The following is a 23,971-nucleotide window of genomic DNA, read 5'->3' as shown; positions in this document are numbered from 1 at the left end:
CCTTTGGGGCTTTATGTTTGTACAATTGGGCCTCAGGTAATCCAAACCCTTGATGCACCCGGCCCCCTTATCTCCAAGTAATACCTGTTCTTTTATTTTAACCAAGGGGTATGGAGAGTAGCTACGGGAGAAAAGGGAGAAAGATAAGCGGGAAAGGGCGCAGCTACATGAGAGAGAGCCAAGGGAGAAAGATGGAGGGAAAGGGCGCAGCTACATATCAGAGAGAGAGAGAGAGAGAGAGAGAGTCATCATGGTATGCCCCACAACCTTTGTTGCACAAGCTCCCCAGTAGTACTACTGGTGTGGGATACATGCAAATACAGAGGAAACGTCACTCATAGCGTGCTACTCACATAAAATAATGGAAATGACAAAAACACCCTTGGTCGAAGGGCCTTTCTAAAGTTTATGCCCCTCCCGAAAACTAATAGCAGGGGTACAATTGGTCAAATGCTGCTCCAGTCATGCATAATAGAAGAGAAGAAAATTTTCCAAAATGCCACTAAACCAGTCTTCCAATATATGTAAAGTGCACAAAACTCAATTGACCAGTCATAGATCTTTACAAACAAAACTGCCAATCCGTTTTTCGAAATAAAACATATCCCCACTAAGAGTAGCCGTTGCATTCTCAGTAATTAACTATATTATCTTATTCATGGGCCAAGTTGCTCACCATCTGCCCCCTCAATCCTTGAGAAAATTACAATATGATTACAATACCTTTTTTATTTTCCTTGTTTCTTTAAGGAGACGGAGAGAGAATGCCATGGGATACACACTACCTCTTCCATCCTTTTTATCTCTTGGTAGTCCCAAGGAGAGGCTCTGCTAGACTCCCTTGAATTCTAGTGGAAGTTGAATCGTCCTCTGCAGATTTCTTTGGGGTGCTGATATGCAATTGGCCTTGACGATTTTGTCCACTCTGAAAGAAAAAGAAAAAGAAAAAAAAGCTTCAGCCACTAAAGAAACCATTGGTTTAGTGTCATACATATGCCCATACCATGGGCTGGGAAAGCAGATGATGTTGGGAACCACCAGATGTATAACAGACTACATTAGATGTCCCAAAGTGTGCTGTATCAGCCTGATTTCCACAGGTTTCAGGGATCCTGAATCCTGATGCATCTGGATATCGAAGTTACTAAAAATGGAGATGTTTTGCCACCCCACACTTGCCTCTATCTTCTGCCATCTAAGCTGTGTATCAAGTAGGACCCACCATATATAAGTTCTGGCAAGAAACTCCCTGTTTAAACATAGCATAGGCCACACAATTACAGAAACAATGGACAGCCTGAAACACTTTCAAAAATTTCCAGATTGTCCATTGTTTTTGTAAATATGCCGCCTCCCACATAGTTATACAGCCTAAATTTTTTAGCAACTGATCGACATGGTAGGTCCCACCTGATACATGGCTCAGATGTCCATGTGTGGACCTAGAGAATCTCTAGAAGGATTACAAAACTCGCTATGAATGTCAATGAGACATGCTCAGACGCTCTCAGAGCACTATAAGTTATAGTGCTCCCAGTTGCATTGGTTCACTTGGACGATCTGAACTCTCCATTTAAGTCCAGAACACATTTCATTGGCTAGATACAAAAATCTTACTGATCGCTTGATCCAATCCACCTTTGATTTGGCCTTATTTCTACATCAAATTGTTGATTGGACCTATTTTGTGGAAATGATCTTGACCGTCCAAATTAAAGACCATACATCAAATGGTTCATATTTGTCAGATCAGTGTGATGTTTGCATGGTGGCCCATGAAATGTGCATTGAACCTAACAAACAGTGTAGACCAATTGATTGGACTAAGTCCCAATGCAATAGGAGCACTACAACTTATAGTGCTTTGAGAGCACCGGAGCATCTCTCAATGTTAATTTATGCCACGCAAACTTTAGATAGAACTGAACAAGGGACAGAAGTCTCATGAAGGAATCGTTGGAGTACTGGAATCAGCATGAGTCAGACAGGTAATTTTCCCTTTTAGAAGAATCCGCAAAACATAGCTAGAAACTATGCAGTTTTAACAATGAATGTTGAAATTTGAATTATTGGATGGTTTTATGGAAGCCAAAAATGAAGCATAATAAGCACATTTCATGGATGGAGATCTACAAAAGGAAATAGGGATTGGAAAATGAAGTCACATACAACTACCTTAAGACCAGTTAGCCTCCGGATTGATGGTGCCCTGGCCACAGCAACTGCAGCCACCCGTATCCTGCAATAACCATAACATGTTATAGCATCTATGATCTACATCTCGATGTATGCATACTGGCTATATATTTATAATAATGAGAGAACAAATCCTAGGTGATTTTCAGTTTGTAATACCTTTTATGCACATCAACATACTCATCTGTCTCATCTACTATCTCCTCCTGCAGTAATGAAGAAGAAATGCAAGAGCTAGTTAACTTGGAGCTGAAAAAAGCATAAACAAAGCATGGAAGTTCATTTAGGGTGCTTTTGGATGCTCAGTTGAAATGAGATCTGATGCTTCAATTCAATAAAGAGGAAATGATCAGTGCAGGGTTAGACCCATTCCATTCGAACTAACCTCAAAATAATAGGCATAACCATTCCAAGTTTCATGAAATTGCAATTAAGGGTTAGGTCATCATTGTGAATTTAAAAGGAGCTACCCAACTTAGGTCATTTCCTTGAATTGGTTCATTGCAATTCAATTCAGTTGAATATCCAAAGACACCCTTAGGCCCTGTTTGGTAGATACCTAAAAATGAGAGCTCATCTCATTTTATTTAACAACAATTTTGTGTTAGATATCTTGATCCCTAATGGATAATGAGTTCATGTTAATATTAGAAATCTTGATCCACAAGTACTGTTAACTAAAATATGACCACTCAGGCCTTAAGTCGTTCTATAATTAGAGCTGCAACTTGGGTTTGGGTCAACCCAAACATGATTGACCCAACCCAAGTTCAGGTCAGGTTGGGTCGGGTTGCATTTGGGTTGGAAAATGCCAACCTGATTTGAATTCTGGTAGGGTTTGTGCTGAGAAAATCCAGGTCGGGTAAGTTCGGTTGGAAATAATCATGTGTATTTGGGTTGGGTCGAGTCGGGTCAGGTTGCGGATTGGGTCCTCTTAAGCATAGTTTACAAACCAGGACCCAACTCAGGACATGGTTGGTCAGTGGATCAGGTCAACTAGAGACTCCGTATGTTGACCATGTGGGTCAAAATTTTATATTTTTTATTAAAATTTATAATAAAATATATAATATCACAATATGAAAAAATATTTAAGAATAGAAAAATCTGTAATTCTTCCACATGACAAATTGTAAATGGAGAGATATCTATGAGCAAGTCCATGATATCAACGGTTGTGATCTTTGAATTATGTGCCCCGCTAGTACAAAATTACAAATTGAAAGCCCCAAGTCCGTAATAGTTAGACATTTTTATCGAATCTCTACCATCCATTTTTAGGTCGCTCAATGGAGGATTAGGATCTTTTAATCCATGATGGGACCATCAAATCAACAAAGGACATCTTTAGATTCCAGAAGACATCGAAAATAAAAAGAAAAAAAATTCAAAAAACATAAAGAGGAGAAAATTTTAAAAATAAAAAAATTCACCACTTCCTTTTCTTCTTCTTCTTCTTCGAATACTATTATACAGAACTGGGAAAAAAAAATCCAAAAACAAATGTCTTTAGGAAAGAAAGAAGCTACAAACTCAACGGAAAATGAAAAGAAGAAAGCTTGCATCTTGAATAATCTTCTTCCTCTTCTTCTTCAATGCGAGATTGAAAGAGGAACGTGAGGGGGAAAAATGTGTAGGAGAGCAAACAAAAGGGGAAAGGAATGCCATCTTTTATTTATTTATTTATTTACATTTTCCTTCTTGACACCTTCTCCTCTAAAAATGACAGGTTTACCCCTATGTAATGTTTTAAATATCAATGATATTGGCCGATATATCCCACGATATATCTTGGATCCCACCTGTGTGATACGAAATACACAGGTAGTGCTGATATATCCCACATGTTCAATCTAATGAGCATTTTCAATTTCCGATCCCATTTTGTTTTTTGTTTTTTGTTTTGCTTTTTTTTTTTTTTTAATTTTTAATTTTTATGTTAAATCAATGTCAAACAGTTATAAATCCATTAGTTCTTCATGTTTTGCATGAAAAATCATGTAATTAGAGCTTTGATTTCGATATCCATTGGTTCTTCATTTTTTTTTTTTCAAAATTTTCCTTCAATCAGCTGTTAATTGAGACTAATTTCGAAGTATTTAAGAGTATTTGATGAAATGATCATGACATACACTCTAATTTTGAAATTTAAGTGTAGGTGGTCTGATTTGGGGAAATTTGGGAAAAATTCGAAATTTCCCCAATTTCTTGCAATGTTGCATTCCAAACATGAAATCAAGCATGTATGAAGGTTGATCTATGGATTTGTTAAGTCCTTGTCAATTTTTGGAAAATAAAAATCACTTCTTTAATTAAAAAATTATTTTTTTTTGAAATTTCCCTTCAACCAGCTATCAATTGATACTAATTTTGTAGTAGTTAGGACTGTTTGATGAAATGATCATCACATATAATCCGAATGTTATGCAATTAATTTGAATATAGTTGCATTAGTTCAGTCAAAGAATGCATAGCTTAGGACCCTATACAAAGGAAACCTATCATGTGAATTTCTTTTTTGAGATGTTATGATTTAAAATTTTTTAACAATCCTTGAAGTTTCATTGAAAAATTCAACAATTTCCCAATGTTTTCCCATGTTTTCCAAAAAGTGCGATAAATTACCCGATACGATTGATATATCTTGTGTGATAACCAATACGTATCTATATCCCAAAGATGCAATACGTAACGTGATACCAATATTTCGAACACTACCCCTATGTAAGACTTGGTTGACCCATATTAGCATGGCCGAATCAACCGAGTCCTAAGTAGACTCGGGAAACCAAGTCGGAGTTGCAATGCTGACCAGGGCCTGCCTGGTTTTCCCAAGCCACTGATCAAGTCAGTGAACTGGCTGGGTTGACTCAGCTGACTCCCAGGTCAACCCACCTGGTTTGCAAACTATGCTCTTGAGGTCAGGTTTGGCTCAGGCAGGGTTGTCCTTAACCTGACCCAACCTGCCCGAGTTGCACCCCTAATTATAATACCTTGAGTATAACATATCATGCCTTCATGCATCCATTGCATGACATGGAATCTACCACAGTTACAAAGAATGAAATCAAAGTAAAAATTAATGAGCTGAGGAACCAAAATATATCACTTACTTGTAGGAGTTCTTCGAATACATCCTCCAGGGTAATGATACCGATGACCTCTCCATCTTCAATATCCTCCGATAAACTGGTAACTACATTTGTCACTGCATCATTTTGTTGCAAAGAGGCTGGCTTGTGTGCATTGATCTGCGGCTTATTTATCCCTTTCTCAATGTCAACAACAATACTATCTGATTTTTCATCCCGCATGGGCAGCAAAGGAGCAGTTAATGTGGACTTCTCACTGCTTATTTTATTATCTTCAGATTTTTCTCCATCACGAGAAAGTGGAGGGTTCTTGTTTTTTCCTTTCGCCTTCACAACAGCAGCCATATGACTGCTCCCCTTTTGGAATTCATTCAATATATCATACAGAGGCATATCTGATGGAACCCTGATAACATTCCACTCATCAACATGGTATTCTCAAAATTTGTCAGAAAGAAAACAAAACGAAAAGAAATTGGCGTTATAAAAATCTGCAAAAACAAAATGGTCCTACGAGCACACCGTGGAATTCGCCTGATGGAAACAGCACTGACTGGTGTCTCTGTCTCTGCTCGTACTGTGAGGAGACTCTTCACCTGATTACACAAAGCAAGGTTCTGAACTAAATTGGTTCTGAGGAAGCATTGCCAGTTCTAATCACAGCAAACTCAGGGCCTGTTTGGTTACTGGGGAATTCATTCCCTAGTTTTTATGTTTCCTGGGGAATGTTAGAGCTGGCCTAGTATTTCCTGGGAATGGATTAAATTTCTTTTGGTTGATACACTCTGTTTTCAGGAGAAACCTGGAAAAAACTAAAATTCTATTTAAACTGTAAGTTTTCCTTTCCCCAACCCAAAGCTGGGGCAAGTTTTTTGAGGAAAAGTTGGGGAATGGAGTTCCTGGAGAATGTGAAAACCAAAAAAAAGAAGTGTGAATCAAACTTTTTTGTAAAAACCAAGGGATTACTAAGCCCAGAATATAAAACCAGCAACCAAACACCCCCTTAAGATTAGCTAATTCCCCGCATGTAGATCCAGATTCATCAACACGTCACCACATGCCAAGCTGGTATAAGTGTAGAATCTCTGAGCCGTCTATAAGGAGGACCCCTCTGTGCTAGATGCGTAGGCCCATAATAGGCTGTCCACTCATCAGGTGGACCACAGTACACAAAACAAACAGGCAGCTAAAAAACTTGGCCATTGTTTTATCCCCTCATTATTTTTGTCCACTCACCACCTGATGAGTGATTGTGATCATTGGGCCAGGATGCATAATTCGTGGGACACAATTGACAGGTGGCTTGGAATCTGCACGATTCTCAACGCATGGCACGTGTGGTGGGAGAGCAGCTGAGATCTATTCGTGTGGAATTACCAAAGCCTCTCTTTAAGCTATAGATTCAAGTGATAAGCCCTACGCTTACTGCACCTACCAGTAGAAGGCCAATAATATTCTTTGGATTTCCAGAATAGACAGGAACACGGCTATGACCCCGAGCAAGAATTTTTCCAATTGCTTCCCTGGATATCAGAAGTCAGCAAGTCATTTATAGATTTTCAAGCACTCATGAGCTAAGAGGAAGTACAAAACATAATTGTTCAAAGAGAACCCTTCCAGTAGATGTGATTGGACTCAAAATGACCACTCAGCAAGAGATGCCATAAGTTTTACCTCTACAACTTGGTGAGCATTACATAGTCATCTATTTTGAAATATAATAACATGTGAAAGAGCATTAAAGATTAAATTATAGATGCCTTAGTCCCAATTACACTAAGATGAATCAATATACAGTAAAAACATACCCTATACTCACCAATCCAATTTCGAGTTCACATCTAATGAAAATGTTGACTCAATAGGCGTCATAGCCTCCTCAGCAGTCTGTTCACAAAACAAATTTTTTTTTTCAGAATCCCAAATCCATTCCATACCACAAACCAGGGTCCAGCAATTAGAATTTCAGGCAAGCAAACCTCGAGTGCTAAAGATGGCAGTCATACTATATTTTACCTTATAGTCGAAATTCATTTACTGGACAGTGCTTTCAGATAGCTGCCTCAAGGCAAGTGCTTTGAAAATGAGCAAGCAAAACTGAGATCAAAACAAATTTGAGTTTTATGACGAAAATCTTCATGGAGATTTGGCATGAGGAATGGAGTGATACAGTTTCAAAATGATTAGGAATAGCAATTGTAGTTGATCTGTTCTTTTTCGCTTTCTCAATTATGAATCTTAGTTGCACCCTAGCTGCCTCTTCTGCTAAGGAATGCCGTTCCTGCTACTGCTTCCAAACCTACTGTTGCAGGTACCTTGAACTCCACCAATGTGATTCCAGTAAGACCGTCTTCACCCAATCAATTGCGCTTACTTATAGGCACCTTTTGTCATTCATAGATCTAGATATTTTAAGCTTCTAATATATATATATATATATATATATATATATATATATATATAGAGAGAGAGAGAGAGAGAGAGAGAGAGAGAGAGAGAGAGATTAGGAATAGCAATTGTAGTTGATCTGTTCTTCTCCGCTTTCTCAATTATGAATCTTAGTTGCACCCTAGCTGCCTCTTCTGCTAAGGAATGCCGTTCCTGCTACCGCTTCCAAACCTAATGTTGCAGGTACCTTGAAATCCACCAATGTGATTCCAGTAAGACCGTCTTCACTCAATCAATTATGCTTACTTATATGCACCTTTTGTCATTCATAGATCTAGATATTTTAAGCTTCTAATATATATATATATAAACCATACCGCAGGAGAACTTTATGTGCACGAGGCTACCTACTTGAATAGGGAGGGCTAGGGGTGGGCTCTACCATGATGCGTTTGTAAAATCCACTTGGCCCATTAGGTCCACGATGTCAATTTAGCCATAGGAATAAAAGACCAGGCAGATTCGTGATTCATGTCGGCCCCACCAAGGGAACCAGTGGGAGAGGGGAAGCATACAACTGAATTTTTATAGGCCCACCATGATGTCCATGTGAAATCCACTCCAACCATTAGTTACCTCATAACAATAAATGTATAGGAGCCAAACTGTAGGCCCATACATGATTTATGTGGGCTATACCAAGTGAAACAGTTTGGATGGTGGGTGTCGCCTACACTGTTTGTGCTCATATGGCCCACCTGATTAATGGATGTGGGTGATTTTTTAGCCCTATAGCTAAATTTTCGTCATGCACCTTATGATCGGAATAGATTTCACATACACATCACCGTTGAGCCCATCTCAGCCCTCCCTCGGTTTGCCCGCCTGGATCCTGGACGTTGGTATGCACACTCACCCTACCCTCAGCAGTTGATCAGTGTTGGAAGTGCTGCGGCCCCATGATGATGTGTGTTTTATCCACGTTGTCCATCCATTTTGCTAGATCATTTTATGGCATGAACCCAAAAATGTGGCAAATCCAAATTTCAGGTGAACCGCACCATAGGAAACAGTGGTGATTGAACGTTCACCATTAAAATTTCCCTAAGGGTCACAAAAGTTTTGGATCAAGCTGATATTTGTGGTTTCCCTTCATGCAGGACTGAATGACTTAATCAACAGGTTGGATGGCAAATAAACATTATAGTGGACCCTAGGAATTTTTTAACGGTGGGCGTTCAATCACTACTGTTTGCTATAGTGTGGTCCACCTAAGATTCGGATCTGCCACATCTTTTAAATCATGCCATAAATGAGCAGCGAAATGGATGAACAACTTGGATAAAACATATACATCATTGTGGTACGTTGGGACCCACGAGCACTGACCAATACCAAGGTCCCTACCGGCAGCATAGGCATGCAATCCATGTCCTGCCAATCTTGTAGGTCCTGTCACAGTGGGCTATTAGGCGTGAGCCCACCATAATGTGTATGTGAAATCCACTCCGATCACAAGACATGTGCCAAGAATTTATTCATTCTCCTAAAAAATCACCCACATCCATGAGTTAGGTGCACCATATGAGTTGAAACAGTGCAAGAAACGCCCACTATCAAAATTGTTTCACTTAGTGTGGCCTAAAATTTGGTCCCCACGTATGTATTGTTACGAGTCAGCTAATGGTTGGAGGTGATTTCAGGTTTTTAAAAAAAAATTTATGGTGGACCCTATAAAATTTCAATGATAGGCGTCTTCCTTTGCCACTGTTTCCCATGGTGCGTCCCATCTGAATCATAAATCCATCTGTTCTTTTAGACCTATGGCTAAATTGGCATCACTAACCTAATGGTTAAGAGTAGATTTCATGAATGCATCTGGGTAAGGCCCACCCTCAGCCAATCCTGTCCAAGCACGGTAGCTGGTGTGCACGAAAGCCTCATGCGGTACGGTGAGTAGGAGACCATTACACTCTCTCTCTCTCTCTCTCTCTCTCTCTCTCTCTCTCTCTCTCTCTCTCTCTCTCTGTGTGTGTGTGTGTGTGTGTGTGTGTATTTATAACCTACTACTATCACCATTGTTGTCATCATCATAATCATGGCATTGCACCAACTATTTGAGGTCAGCTTCAAGTCCTGCTTTGCAAATCATTCATATCTCAAGTCCTGTTATGCTATCCTCATAAGAGAAGGGAGCTCTGATACCAATAAACTCTAAACCCTACTTTGTTACTGTAGCGAAGTAGCAAAGTTACTGTAGCATGGGATACCAGAAACTGTTGGAACCCTATCATTAATTACAAAGTTACTAGGGTTTCTTCATAAGACAACGAAACATTTGACTCCACGGGTTCACACTCAATCTCACACCGGGAGGGGGACCTCTCCATCTCTCTCTCACGAGAAAGACCTCCAATTCCATGGCGATTCGAATGCCATAAAAACTACCCTCAAAGAAGCTGAATTCGAATTCGTGTGATTTATCCTTCCATCAATCATGACCTATCCATATACGTATAAACTTGATCTTCCCTTACGCCAAGGTCGTAAAAAACAGCTTTTGAGAGCATTTCCGACATGCATGACATGCATCTCTATCAGCTATGGAGGCGCTAGTTGGGGCCGAATCAAAACGTGATGTAGCTGCAACCAGTGTTTTCAGTAGCGTAGGTAGCGTAGCGATAGCGTACGCTACGTAGCGTAGTTCTCCAAAAACGCTACATAGCGTGTACAGTAGCGTATATCCCCTGTAGCGCACGCTACAGGGGTCGTATTGTACGCTATGGAAGCGTAGCGTGTATCGCAGGTAGTGTGCGCTACCTATTTTGGATTTTTTTTTTTTTTTGTTTTTGTTTTTGTTTTTACACTGCCGTAAATGGTGGTGAACTCACACTACAGCAGTAACTTAAGTCTTTTTTTCTTTTTTTTTAAACACTATTCGAATAGTATTCGACAGCCGGCCCTAACCCGACGCTGCTTTCTCTCCCCCTCTTCAATCTTGCAATCGAAAGGTCCTTCGAAGGGGCTTCTTTGGCCGATTGTTGGAGACTACAAGGAGCTCCATTTGGTGCAGTTTCATCAACAATGGAGAAGAAATGACAGAGAAATCGGATTTCCCCTATTCCGGTTGCGATCGGCTGTGGAGCTTGAACTTTCGCATATTTCATTAATTCAATCTCATCTTGAGACAAAAATAGGTACGCATGCTCCTTTTTTTTGAATTTTTTTCGATGTACAATGAAAATAACTTGGTATTTTGAGTTTTTCTTATTTTTTCCCTTTTAAATGCCGGTTACTGTGCGTTTTTTTAATCTTTATAATTTTTCATTTCTTTTTCAATATCTCTGTAGATATAGATTTTTTTTTGTGGTATGGCCCACGTGGGGCCTACTAAGGTGTGTGAAGGGGTGAATTTGCACTGTTTTCTATGTTGTGGCCCACGTGGGGCCCACTGAGGTGCGTGAAGGGGTGGATTTGCATTGTTTTCTATGGTGGGCCCACTTGGTGTGTGTATGTGTGCATTGTTTTTATTATGCTATTTAATATTTATCACATATATATTTAAATAATAAAAAATAGAAGTATTGTGTAGCTTACGCTACACGCTACGCAATTTCCCTACACGCTATAGAGGATTGAACGCTACACAACACGCTACCGTTATTTAAAACACTGGCTACAACCAACTTAAAAACGTGAGTGTGAGGTGACTCTAATATACAACCCACACAATCCTATTATTATGAAGATAATAAACCCTATTAAAGTGATAATGCATGACGGACACATGAATACAGTGGTAGCTGGTGACTTCGGAGGTATATACTACGAAAGCATGGGTTGATAAGGATGATATCTCTAATAAAATGAAAATGAGAAATGTTATAACATTTGAGACAGTTTACTCTAACTCGGAACTTGAAACAATTTTTATTTCTGATAATCATTACAACACACTTAGAAAGGGAACTCAAGACTCAGGCAGACTCCGCCTTCTACATTTGCAAACTGCGGTATTTATAGATGAGAGGTAGAGGTTGCAGATTTCAAAGAGCTTTGAATCCGTGGATTCCAAATACTTTTAAAGTCTGGGAAATTTCAGCAAGAGAGATAAAATGCAATCTCGACTTTTGTCAGTATGCGCCGCCGGACAATATAGCTGGCAAAGGATAAATTAGAGAGATAAGGTGCAATGTCAACTTTTGTCAGTATGTGTCGGCAGACGATGCAGCTGGCAAATTATTTGTTTGAGTTGTTGCTATCACTGGAAGTGCGGTACAGCAAGAGGTTGATGTTTCGTTCGAAATAATCCACGAAGTGTGTCAGTCCAAGAGACTCATTGTTCATTGCGGTAGGATGTGCCCAAACTGCACAATTGGTTCACTCAATGGAGCTTCACAGTCAACAAGATTAAAGGGACAGATAATATTCTTGCTGACTTCTTATCAAGGCTTCCCCAAGAAAAACCATCCAAATTGCTCTATCCTATACCGGTCAATGAAATCTGTCCCTAACATTTTTCCTCTTAAAAGAATTGCCAATCTTCCCCAAGAAATAAAAAACCATATCTTCACAATCTATTTTGCAAACAGGCTTGCACAAAATCTCAGAACCTTCCTCGATATCCACCTGTTCCGTAATGCCCCGGTGTTCCAACACATTCCCAATCCACACAATCCATTCCTCACACCTATGTTCTTCAGAGATTTGTACCACTGTCCAAATGAAGCTCTGTGTTTTCTATGGTATCTCATCGAAAAATGGACCATCATGTTCATATTTGAACAAGCAAAACGCGTCGCTTACTTTTGCAGGGTTCAATGGGAGAGAGACAATGGCCATCATCAGCTGCCAGAATCAAATTTGAATGTCTGAAATTCCTCAAATGGTTTCACCCCATCCACGTATGGCAATCTTTACTCCGTGACCACCATGTGGAGTTCGTAGAAATCACATTCCAAAATCCACGAGATGGCGTCCAAACAGAAGACAGAGATGCCTATTATGTCCCATACGCTCAAGATCGAGTTGTTATTCAGCGATGGAGGACAATCAATCTAGCTCGAAATTGGCTAACTTACACAGCCACTTTCCACCTGTTCAAAAGGGAAATGTGTGAACTCAATAACATTGAAAACATCCCTATAGCAGTTTGGGCACAACTTATCACAATGAACAACGAGTCTCTTGGACTGACACACTTCGTGGATTATTTCTAGCGAAACATCAACCTCTTGCTGTACCGCTCTTCCAGTGATAGCGACAGCTCAGACAACTAATTTTCCAGCTGTATCGTTTGCCGGCGCATACCGACAAAAGTTGAGATTGCACCTTATCTCTCCAGCTTATCCTTCGCCAGCTGTATCGTCAGTCGACGCATACCGACAAAAGTTGAGATTGCATCTAATCTCTCTAGCTGAAATTTTCTAGACTTTAAAGTTTTTGAAATCCATGGTTTCGAAGCTCTTTAAAATCCGCAACCTCTACCTCTCATCTATAAATACCGCAGTTTGCAAATGTAGAAGGCAGAGTCTACTTGAGTCTTGAGTTCCATTTCTAAGGGTGTTGTAATGATTATCAGAAATAAGAATTGTTTCAAGTTCCGAGTTAGAGTAAACCTTCTCAAATGTCTTAACATTTCTCGTTTTCATTTTATTAGAGATATCATCCTTATCAACCCATGCTTTTGTAGTGTATACCTTCGAAGTCACCAGCTACCACTACATCCATGTGTCCGTCATGCATTATCGCTTTAATAGGGTTTATTATCTTCATGATAATAAGATTGTGTGGGTTGTATATTCGTAGTCTTATAAAGAAACTCTAGTAACTTTGTAATTAATGATAGAGTTCTAATAGTTTCTGGTATCCCGTGCTACAGTAACTCTGCTACTTTGCTATAGTAATAAAGTAGGGTTTAGGGTTTATAGTTTATTGAAGGTTTAGGGTTTAGGGTTTAGGGTTTAGGGATTAAAGTTTATTGGTATCAAAGCTCGATCCATGTCCTTTCAAGTCTTCCTCTCATCCTCTCTTCACACAACCTCAATCAAAGCTCCCTTCCTATCAGGGTCGTCTTTTGTCTTTGTTACACATGCCCAAACCATCTTAATTTGCTCTACCAAGTTTGATCTCTTATGAGGACTACACCTAGGTTCAAGGTGTCCCAAATCGGTTACGTATTGGCCGTAACGGCCGATACGTAACGGTAACGGCGGTTACCATTACACGATACGGGGAGGGCCAAAAAATGGAACCAAAACGTTCGTTATGGGCCCGTAACAGTCGTTACGGGCAGTAACCCTAAAAGAAAATAGGAAAAAAAACCAACCTGATTCTTCTTTCACTGCCTCTTCTTCTTCTTCTTCTTCATCTTCTTCTTCTTCTTTCGCGGCGTTGCCGCAAGCCTGCAACTCCTCGCGGTGCCGTTGCAGCTCCTCCTCCTCCTTATTCTTCTTCTTTCCCCTCTGGCGCAGCTCCCTCTCTACCCTCTCTCTTGTTCCCTCTCGTTTTCTCCCTCTCTCCTTTTCCCTTTCTTTCCCACTCATTTTTTCTTTTTCCCTCTCATTTCTCTCTCCCTCTCTCAGTCTCAAAAAAAAAAAAAAAATGAATGGGTGGCGTGGTTGTAAAACAGCCACGCACCTTATTTTGTTAAGTAGTCTGCGGCGCATGCCGCTTAGTGCACTTGCACTGTTTTAGTGCATGCGATCGCAGACTACTTAACAAAATAAGGTCCCTTGATTTATGTGTTGTATTATATATCCATGCCACCCATCAGTTTTTCCTGATCATTTCAAGGCATGGTCCCTAAAATGAAGCAGATCCAGATCTCAAGTGGACCGCACAGTAGGATTGAATGCCCACTGTTAAAAACTTATTATGGCCCACTGTAATGTTTATTTACCATCGAAATTGTTGATAAGGTTGCATGGACCTGGATCAAGGAAAACACAAGTCGCAGCTTAAAAAATAATAATAATAATAGAAGTTTTAATTGTGGGAATTCAATCCCTACCGTGTGGTCCACCAAAGATTTGGATTTGCCTCATTTTTTGGACCATGCCCTAAAATGAGTTGGCAAAAAGGATGGACATCATGGATATACAACAAATGCATCAAGGTGGGTCCTATGTTCAAGGTGTCATTCACTAGTAGTCCACCTAAGGTTTAAATCCGCCTGATTTTTTGGATCATGCTTTAAAATGAGTTGGCAAAATAGATTGACGGCACGGATGTACAAATACATCAAGGTGGACCCCAATTTCAAGGCCTTACCCACCAGTGGTCCACCTTAGATCTGGATCTACCTCATTTTTGGACCATGCCTTAAAATGATTTGAAAAAACAAATGGACGTCATTGATATACAATACATACATCATGGTGGGCCTTATGTACATGGCCCTGAAAATTGTCCATGAGGCATACATTAACTCAAAATTAATAAATTAAATTATGGCACTATCGTTGCCAAGTCACAATTCCAAAATTAAATTGTTTAAATGATTTTCACCGTTAATTTGCAAACATTTGTTTTTCTGAAATATGATCATTTAATATTTTTCATTCTTCACTGTTCAATAAATATCCACCAATCCATTAGTAAGATAAGTGCCAATAGATTGCATGAATTTAACTTTGATTTGGGCATCGAATGGTCCACCAAATCAGCTCTAAATCAACAACACTATGTACTTGAATATAATTTCAAAATTTTTCTTAACATTTATTGGGAAAAATTATATTAATTTGTTAGATATATGAATTACATAATTGGACATAAAAGTCCCTAGATTGTATGTTGAAATAAAATGTACACAAGTCACAAGGTATGTAATACACCAATACCTACAAATATGAAATATTTTGGTATTAGATTCATGCTAATTAATTCATATTGATATTATATAGTTAGATAATTAAATATAAAAGATCTATAGCCAATACTAGGTTGTCAGGTTCATAAATTCATCAGACAGTTCGATACAACTTCTCACCAAAGAGTGGACCATTACACCACCATAAACATGTTCAAAATTATAAATGAAAGCATATTTGGAATATTTAGAATATTCTGGATTTAATGGATATTTTTCCAAATTTTTTTGACCCAAAAAAAATGGATCGTTATATGCCCCGTATCGTATCCGTATCGGTAACGGTGGGGACCGTTATACGCCCTGTATTGGCCGATACGGGGCGTATCCGTATCAGTAACGGTGGGGACCATTACGCCCACCATTACCGCTACGGAACACCTTGCCTAGGTTGCTTCCAACAACCTAATTCACTTTACAATCTTCTCATGCATCATCTCAAGATTCTCATCCACAACACTCATCCCCTGCTCATGTTGCTTTCTTAGCACACTACCCTACAAAGCATACAAAGTTGTCTTAAAGGTTTTCCCATAAGTTACATGGGCACTCCATGATCACAGAGGACTTCAGACACACATCTTCATATCTAGTTTTGTTGCAACCATCCTCACCGATCTTTCTATACTTATTGATAATAAAGACAAGCTAATGAAACAACTCAATTTGAGGAGCCTCCTTCGCCATCGATTCATATTAAAGCCTCACATGCATAACTATTCTACAAGAGAAACATTCCAAATGTTCCATCTTGGTTAGGACATTTTTTAAGGATCTAGGCTCTTGAGCCTTCCTACCAAACCCTTGATTGTTTCCTTTACGTATTGGCTGATAAGCAGCTGTCTTTGAATAACATGCGTCTCGCCTAAGCTATTCAATAACGGTACAGTGTCCGTAACGGCCATTGTAATTACCGCTATGAGGTTGATTAAAAAGTTTGCTCAATAGAACATTGATTACTACTACAATTCAAGGAAGTACTATTGACAACAGTTGTGTTGGATGCTCAATTGAATTGAAACTTTGAAATGCAATACCTTAATTCAATTAAGTACCAGAGTGGGGCTTCCAACTCCATTTGAAATAAGGGAGGGGCCCCCAAATAGAAATTCTGATAGTTTCAGACATGGAAATGCAATTAGGGGTTGGTCGGCATTATGGAATAGAATGGTCCCATCTCCACTTTGGTCATTTCCTCCACATTTAATTGAATTATTGCATTTAGAGTGGAACTGAGCATCCAAATGCACCATAAGTTTCTTGCATAAAAGTTAATAACAGATGCATGAATGAAATTCAGAACTTAAGTGCTTGTGGTGCCTGCAAGTGGTTATTTGCTTCTTGTTTCTATTCGCAAATTTGGATGTTCTCAACATTCTTCTATATAAAGAACTAGTACTATTCATTGTTGTTGTTACTAGTGATTTAAGCATCTGTATCAATGCATGTATCGTACCCTTGGGATACTGAAACATATCAGTATCACATAGGAAATATCACATGTATTAGGAAATGTATCACTGTTTGAGGGAAACATCGGGAAATGATGGAATTTTCCAAAAAAAAAAACTTTAGGATACATTGAAAGAGACATGACTACACACTTTAGAATTCAATAATCATAAAAAAGGTATGCACAACCAATGTTTTCAGTATCGACGATATCGACCGATATATCCCACTATATATCTTGTATTCCACCTATGGGACACGAAATGCACAAGTAGTGCCGGTATCCCACATGTTCAATCTGGTGAGCATTTTTTTTTTTTTTAATCCCTTTTTTGTTGTAAATCATGTTAAATCAGTGTCAAATGGCTTCAAATCCATGATTCTTCATGTTGTGCATGAAAAATCATCGATTTAGAGCTACTATTTCGAGATTTGTGGTAGATAGGCTAAGTTGTAGAAAATTGAAAAAAAATCAAAATTTCTCAATTTCGTTCAAATCGCCAAATCGGTTGCAATCTGTCTCCAAATACAAAATCAAACATGTATGATGTATGTCACTTGATCTAGTGATTCTTGGTAATTTGGGGATTTTCTGGAAAAAAAAATAAATTTTAATTAAAAATTAACTAAAAAATGTAAAATTCATTTTATTTTTTATTTTCCCGAAATTCTACTTCGATCAACGGTCAATTGGCACCCACTTCAGAGAATTCAGGAGTGTTTGATGAAAACTTCATTACATACACTCTAATTTTGGGGAAGGTGGGCTGATTTGCAGAAAATTGGGGAAATTTTGAAAAAATTTCTCAAATCGAAGAGGACGAGTACTGGCGTTATATTAGAGAGTATTGTAACCAGTATCATTCTACTATGATATGGGAATACGATGCCCAGCCCGTCGAGATGGAGATGATTTTGAGCCACCGCGCAACTCTGTGGGTCTGAGCCACAACCAGACAAATTATTCACATGTACATTTCTAATTTTCTACTTCTTGTTTTGTTTTTTAATGTATTGATGGTGTTTCCATACATGTCTTTTTTACATTTATAAATTATATTAATAGAGTTTGGATATACTTGCATCAGTTCAGTGAGACAATGCATAGATTAAGACCCCATACAATAGAAACTTACCATGTGCACTTGTTTTTTGTGATGTTTTGATTTCTAAGTTTGTATTAATGTCTTTTTTAACAATCCTTGAGTTTTATTGAAAAATTCGACCAATTTCCCTATGTTTCCTAACAATAGCGATACATTACATGATACAATCGATATATCCCATGCGATAACCGATATGTATCCATATCCCAAGGGTGTGATACATTACGTGATAACAATACGGAAAACATTGTGCACAAGTACAATAAGTTTCCATTGTATATGATCCTAAACTATGCATTGTCTTATGCAATTATATCCAAAATTAGTTCATATAATTCATAAATCATTCAATAAAAGTATAAAAACCAGTGTTTTAAATATCGACGATCTCGGCCGATATATCCTACGATATATCTTGTATCCCACCTGTGCAATATGAAACACACAAGTAGTGGGATATATCCCACATGTTCGATCTAGTGAACAATTTTATTTTTTTTTTTCCGATCATTTTTCCCCCTATAAATTATGTTAAATCGGTGTCAAATTGTTATAAATTCATGATTTTTCATGTTTTACATGGCATGAAAAATCATGGATTGGGAGCTTTGATTTCAAAATTTGGAGGAGAAGAACCGAGTTGCGGAAAATCGAAAAAAAAAAAATCAAAATCAAACAAGTATGTAACCTAATCTAGTGATTGTTCTTTTGCTTTTGAATTTATTGCTTGCGTTTCTACATGTCTTCTTACATTTATAAATTATATGAATAGACTTTGGATATACTTGCATAAATTCAGTTAGACAACGCATAGATTAGGACCCCATACAAAGAAAACCCATTATGTGCACTTGTTTTTTGTAATGTTTTTATTTGTAAGTGTCTATTGATGTCTTTTTTAACGATCATTGAAATTTTGTTGAAATATTCGACAAATTTTCAATGTTTCCCCATGTTTCCAACAACAACGATACATTACGCAATACAACTGATATATCCCATGCGATAACCGATACGTATTTGTATCCCAAGGGTGCGATACGTAACGTGACACCGATATTTCGAACATTGATAACAACAGAATCCCCCCCAAATAAATATAATTGAAAATTGGATGTGGGTTTTTTTGCAATTTTTTTTTTTCAAATTTCCAGTGGGGGAATGTGTTTCAATGTATTGACAATACACATCGCAGTGTATCGCATGTATTGACGATATTGGGAAAAGTTTATGAAGGGTTTTTGGCAAAATATCACAACGTATCAATATACAGTGCGATATTTTGTGTGATACAAGAGAATTTAATAACTCCTCTTGTATATCATATTGGCCACATGCAATATCCATCAATATCTAGATCACTAGTTGTAATCTTGTTAGCCAGACACCTTTAACCTCAATGATACAAGAATCTGAATTTTGAAATTCTCACATGATTGAGCAATAGTAAACAAACAATAACATTGTAGCCATTCGATATGCCTCGGTTTCGATACTATTCATACCTTTTCAGTCAAATCGAGTGCGCCACTTATAATTGTTGTCTCATCATGGGTGAGTTCACCACCCTTACCAGCCTGAAATGGTAGAACTCATGAAATTATGTTATGATGATACTCAGCCCAAGATAACTACCGGAGAAATGATAAGACGATATGCACAAAGAGGATTGGGGTTTTCTTCACTTCCACATGCAAAGATGACATGCCTACAAGATCTAGACCATTCATTATGTTGCTAACTGTCAACTTGCCCTAGACCAAAAATCATGCCGGGGCACTCCTTAGCTGGTCCACACATCAGAAAAAATGGACAAATAGAATAAAAGGACCAATGGGCAATTCTCAATGTACACCTGTGCTTGGCATGATAAGTGAAGTGGCCTGATTCTTGGGACAGTTCATTTTCATGGTGAGTTACACCTGGTGAAAACTGCCTATGAGTGTCATGTCGACATGTTTCCATGAAGAATACCCCTTATCCTCTTTGCAGAAATCTCCTGAGCATTCCTATAACATGTCAACTAGTTCATTTCCAAATTAGGCTCACCTCTTGGCTGTGGATAGAGACGAGGGCTTTTAACTGCGCCCGCCTAAATAGCGCAGATTCATTGTGTCCAAGTAAACAATCTAGAAGCTGAAAGCAATTAAACCAAGTTAGAAATGGCACAACATGGTTACTTAAATCATTGTTGTTGTAATATCATATGTAATAGAAGATCAAGCAACCTTTCCACACAAGACAGTATGGAAGAAAACAGGTGATCATCAGTTCAAGCAAACTGCAAATCAGAGAGACATCAATCTACGTAACACAATAAACGCTACAAAATGTATAGAAGCTGAATAACCAACTCCATTTAACTAACATAGAAGCAGAATTTTGAGAACAAGATAGAGAACAAGAGAAGCAACATCACAAGAAGCTAGGGAAGAAACTTTTGACTTTGCAGCACAATAAAAAATTACAAGGAAAAGCGCAAGGCCAAATTATTGACATAACACCAAGGATCATCAAAGCAACACCTCTACACTACCTTGCATTTTCCATCCTTGCTTCACTATAGGTTCGAAGGCATGGTAGTAGGTCAAAAATGTGAAATAAACTTGCAAGCAGCATTCAAAGTATTCGTATCGGTACAAGTTTCGCTGGCCGGGTATACGAAAATAATATTGATATTGTTGACAATATCACCAATAATCGGAAATGCGGGGAAACATAGTGAAAATGGTGGAATTTTTCAGTGAAACTTCAGGAGATGCTAAAATATACATATTTGCATATTTAGGAATAAAAAAATTTGTAAAAAAGAATGCATACATAATAAGTTTCCATTTATTGGGGGCGTAAAAGTATGTGCTGTTATGAAAAATCAGTCCAATCATCCCATCAATCTCATCTATCCATCCACCCATCTATCCAAATATCCATCGATAGAACCATGCGCCCATAAAAAAATTGAAATGGAATTTTTTTTAATAAACAGATTTTTGGCGATATCGATACATTGGCGATATTATTGAAATGTCGCCGATACATTAGTGATACAAGCAACACTTGCAATTTACATAGTAAAAAAAATTGGCGATATCGATACATTTGCAATACAAGCAACACCTGGAATTTACACAGTTAAAAATATTGGTGATACTTAGAGATACATCACCGATATCTGGAATTTCTGGTACTACCAGTGTTATTGGTATCGCTACCATTGTTATTGGCGGTATCGTTGAGCTGGAGATACGGATAATATCGGGGATACTCCGAAAAATGCTTTCAAGGCAAAAAAGTTCATTGAGATAGACTGAAAGGACCATAAAATTGATTTTGACAATCAGCAGCCAATGGCATAAAGAATAAATTACATCCATTAGCGCGGTTTTCAAACTGGACACATCCACAAGCTGCCTCTTTCCTAGGAGTTGTTCACATCAGTGTTCAAAATATCGGTTTAGTGTTATGTATCGCATCCTTGGGATATAGATACGTATCGGATATCACATGGGATATATCGTTTGTATTGGGTAATTTATCACACTTTTTGGGAAATATGGGGAAACATTGGGAAAACGGTTGAATTTTTCAATGAAATTTCAAGGATTGTTAAAAAAGACCTTAACAAATCAGTAGATCAGCCCTCATACATGCTTGATTTCATGTTTGGAGTGCAACATTGCAAGCAATTTGGGAGAAATTGGGAAATTTTCGAATTTTCCCCAATTTTTCCCAAATCGGACCACCTATACTCAAATTCTGAAATTAGAGCACATGTGATGATCATTTCACCAAATACTCCCATATACTTCGATTTTAGTCTCAATTGACAGTTGGTTGAAGGAAATTTTTGAAAAAAAAAACATGAAGAACATGAAGAGCCAATGGATATCGAAATCAAACCTAGTCCATGATTTTTCATGCAAAACATGAAACCAACGGATGACACTGATTTAATATAATTTCAAAAAAAAAAAAAAGATACCGGAAACTGAAAATGCTCACCGGATCAAACATGTGGGATATATCGGCACTACCTACGCATTTTGTATCGCACATGTGGGATACAAGATATATCATGGGATATATCAGCCGATATCGTCGATATTTAAAACATTAGTTCACATATTCAACCCATGCATTACCCAGGTCTTTTGTCATCATTGACCAGAAAATAAATTACAAAAAAGGAAATATTTTTCACCCAAACTGCACAGGCTTATGCCCTTGGAAGATGAAACCAATGCAGCATGCCCCTGAAACAAGAAGGAATAACACCTCCCTTGGGTTATTGGTTGAGCTACATACCACAAAAAAAATGGCGTAGCCAAGAGAAACAAAATGCTATATGACATTGTCAGGTCAATGTTAAGTCACTCTAAGCTAGAAAGAATTTTTTTAGGAGAAGCATTATCCATTACCATTCATATACTTATAATGCTCAAACTAAATTACTAAAATGATTCCTTACAATCTTTGCATGGAAGAAACCTGACATATACAATTAAGAGTTTGGGGTTCTACTGCCCATGTATGGGATCTTCTAGTTGGAATAGAAGAGCTAGATAAAAGAACCATAATGAAATTTCATCCTGAAAATTGTGAAGGATAGTCTTGCAGATTTGAAGAACGGCATGAGAATGGAACTGTTAATGCAATGACAATTTGAGAAGCTATGTTTCTAAAAGATAGTGTGGATGCTAGACTCCCAAGTAGATTGTTAGAGATGTCAGAGATACCAAAACAAAAGTTTACATCTAATGATGAAAAAAAGTGGAAATGTTCTAGAAACATCTCCACAAGATTCAGCAACTAAAACTCAAAAGGGAAATCCCCCATGCGTCAAAATTATCATCAATTAGAATTTAGAAATTACAATGCATGATAAATTAGGAGGAAATTGGTGAAATTTTAACATGAAAGGAAGCTGTGAAGCATCATCTCATAGCTGGCACCTGCAGATCCCTTTATGAACCATTTAATACGGTATAGATGAGGCCTGAGGGGTTTTAACTCTTTCAACTTGAATTTTCCACTACCCCATGAGATAGTATTCTCACTACTAGCGACATCAGTTTGCCCCCAATTTACATGAACTTTCCTAATATAATGTCATTGTTAGTCTCCTTGATTTGTATTTGCAGGTCACATACACATTCGGTGAAGGCACCAGCATTGTCACAACTCTATTGGCAACAACACACCAAGTACTTGATCTGGTGATCGTGTGGTCTCAAATGGTGACTTTGTACCACATGAGAAGGCAGTTCCAGATATTTGTGTATCTGACAATCTCCACCTTTCCTGTGACGAGTTTGAACTACAGTAGCACAAAGCGTGAAGTGGCAACAGATTCTGGTGTGGGAGCGAGGAAGCATCTGTGTTAGAATGTAAACAAGCAGGTAGGAAAGTAGGAGTGAGAGTGAAGCACGAGTAGGAGAGGGAGCGGAACCTAGTTAGGACTTTGCAAACCAAGGTTTGAACAGCCACCATCGACTTTGTGCCGCACAAGGAAGATGTTTCTAGATCTTCTTTGTATCTGCCAATCTCTGCCCCTCCTATGTTTCCCTTTTGTTTTATCAATGACATTGTTATTTAAGAAGGAACTAAACAGGATAATTAGCAAAAATGTCAGACTGGAATTAATCCAAAACCATTTATTTGAGGTTGCATCCATATGAGCAGAGTCCTTCATGGTTACAACACTCATATACGACACAAGTTGCAGTCACACCCATCTGCAATATAAAAATCCCTAAAAGCCAGATGAAGTTGGTGATGTAGTCGCCATAGAAGGTTCAACTAGTTGTCTGTCAAATTAAACAACTTGTGAGTAATAATGATCAAATGCCATTTCTACAGATGGA

At 38.2% G+C, this 23,971-nt stretch overlaps 1 protein-coding gene across 2 annotated transcripts in view; it reads right to left on the bottom strand.

Moving 5' to 3' along the window:
* Positions 1–740: 740 nt before the first annotated feature.
* Positions 741–23,971, bottom strand: part of LOC131226114 (DUF21 domain-containing protein At4g14240-like) — a 56,646-nt gene continuing 33,415 nt past the window's right edge. Inside the window, exons 5-13 of one of the 2 annotated variants that reach the window (XM_058221811.1) lie at positions 20,157–20,243; positions 19,613–19,684; positions 7,108–7,175; positions 6,724–6,811; positions 5,811–5,884; positions 5,310–5,694; positions 2,356–2,402; positions 2,170–2,239; positions 741–925 (exon numbers count right to left, since the gene is read on the bottom strand). In XM_058221811.1, the coding sequence (XP_058077794.1) occupies positions 800–925; positions 2,170–2,239; positions 2,356–2,402; positions 5,310–5,694; positions 5,811–5,884; positions 6,724–6,811; positions 7,108–7,175; positions 19,613–19,684; positions 20,157–20,243 (1,017 nt within the window). In that variant the 3' untranslated portion in view covers positions 741–799. The remainder of the gene's footprint in view (positions 926–2,169; positions 2,240–2,355; positions 2,403–5,309; positions 5,695–5,810; positions 5,885–6,723; positions 6,812–7,107; positions 7,176–19,612; positions 19,685–20,156; positions 20,244–23,971) is intronic. The other variant, XM_058221812.1, reaches the window with a different exon arrangement.

The sequence above is a fragment of the Magnolia sinica genome, chromosome 14 (assembly GCF_029962835.1).
Source record: "Magnolia sinica isolate HGM2019 chromosome 14, MsV1, whole genome shotgun sequence".
Classification (NCBI taxonomy): Eukaryota; Viridiplantae; Streptophyta; class Magnoliopsida; order Magnoliales; family Magnoliaceae; genus Magnolia; species Magnolia sinica.
This window is presented reverse-complemented; position numbering and strand designations above follow the sequence as displayed.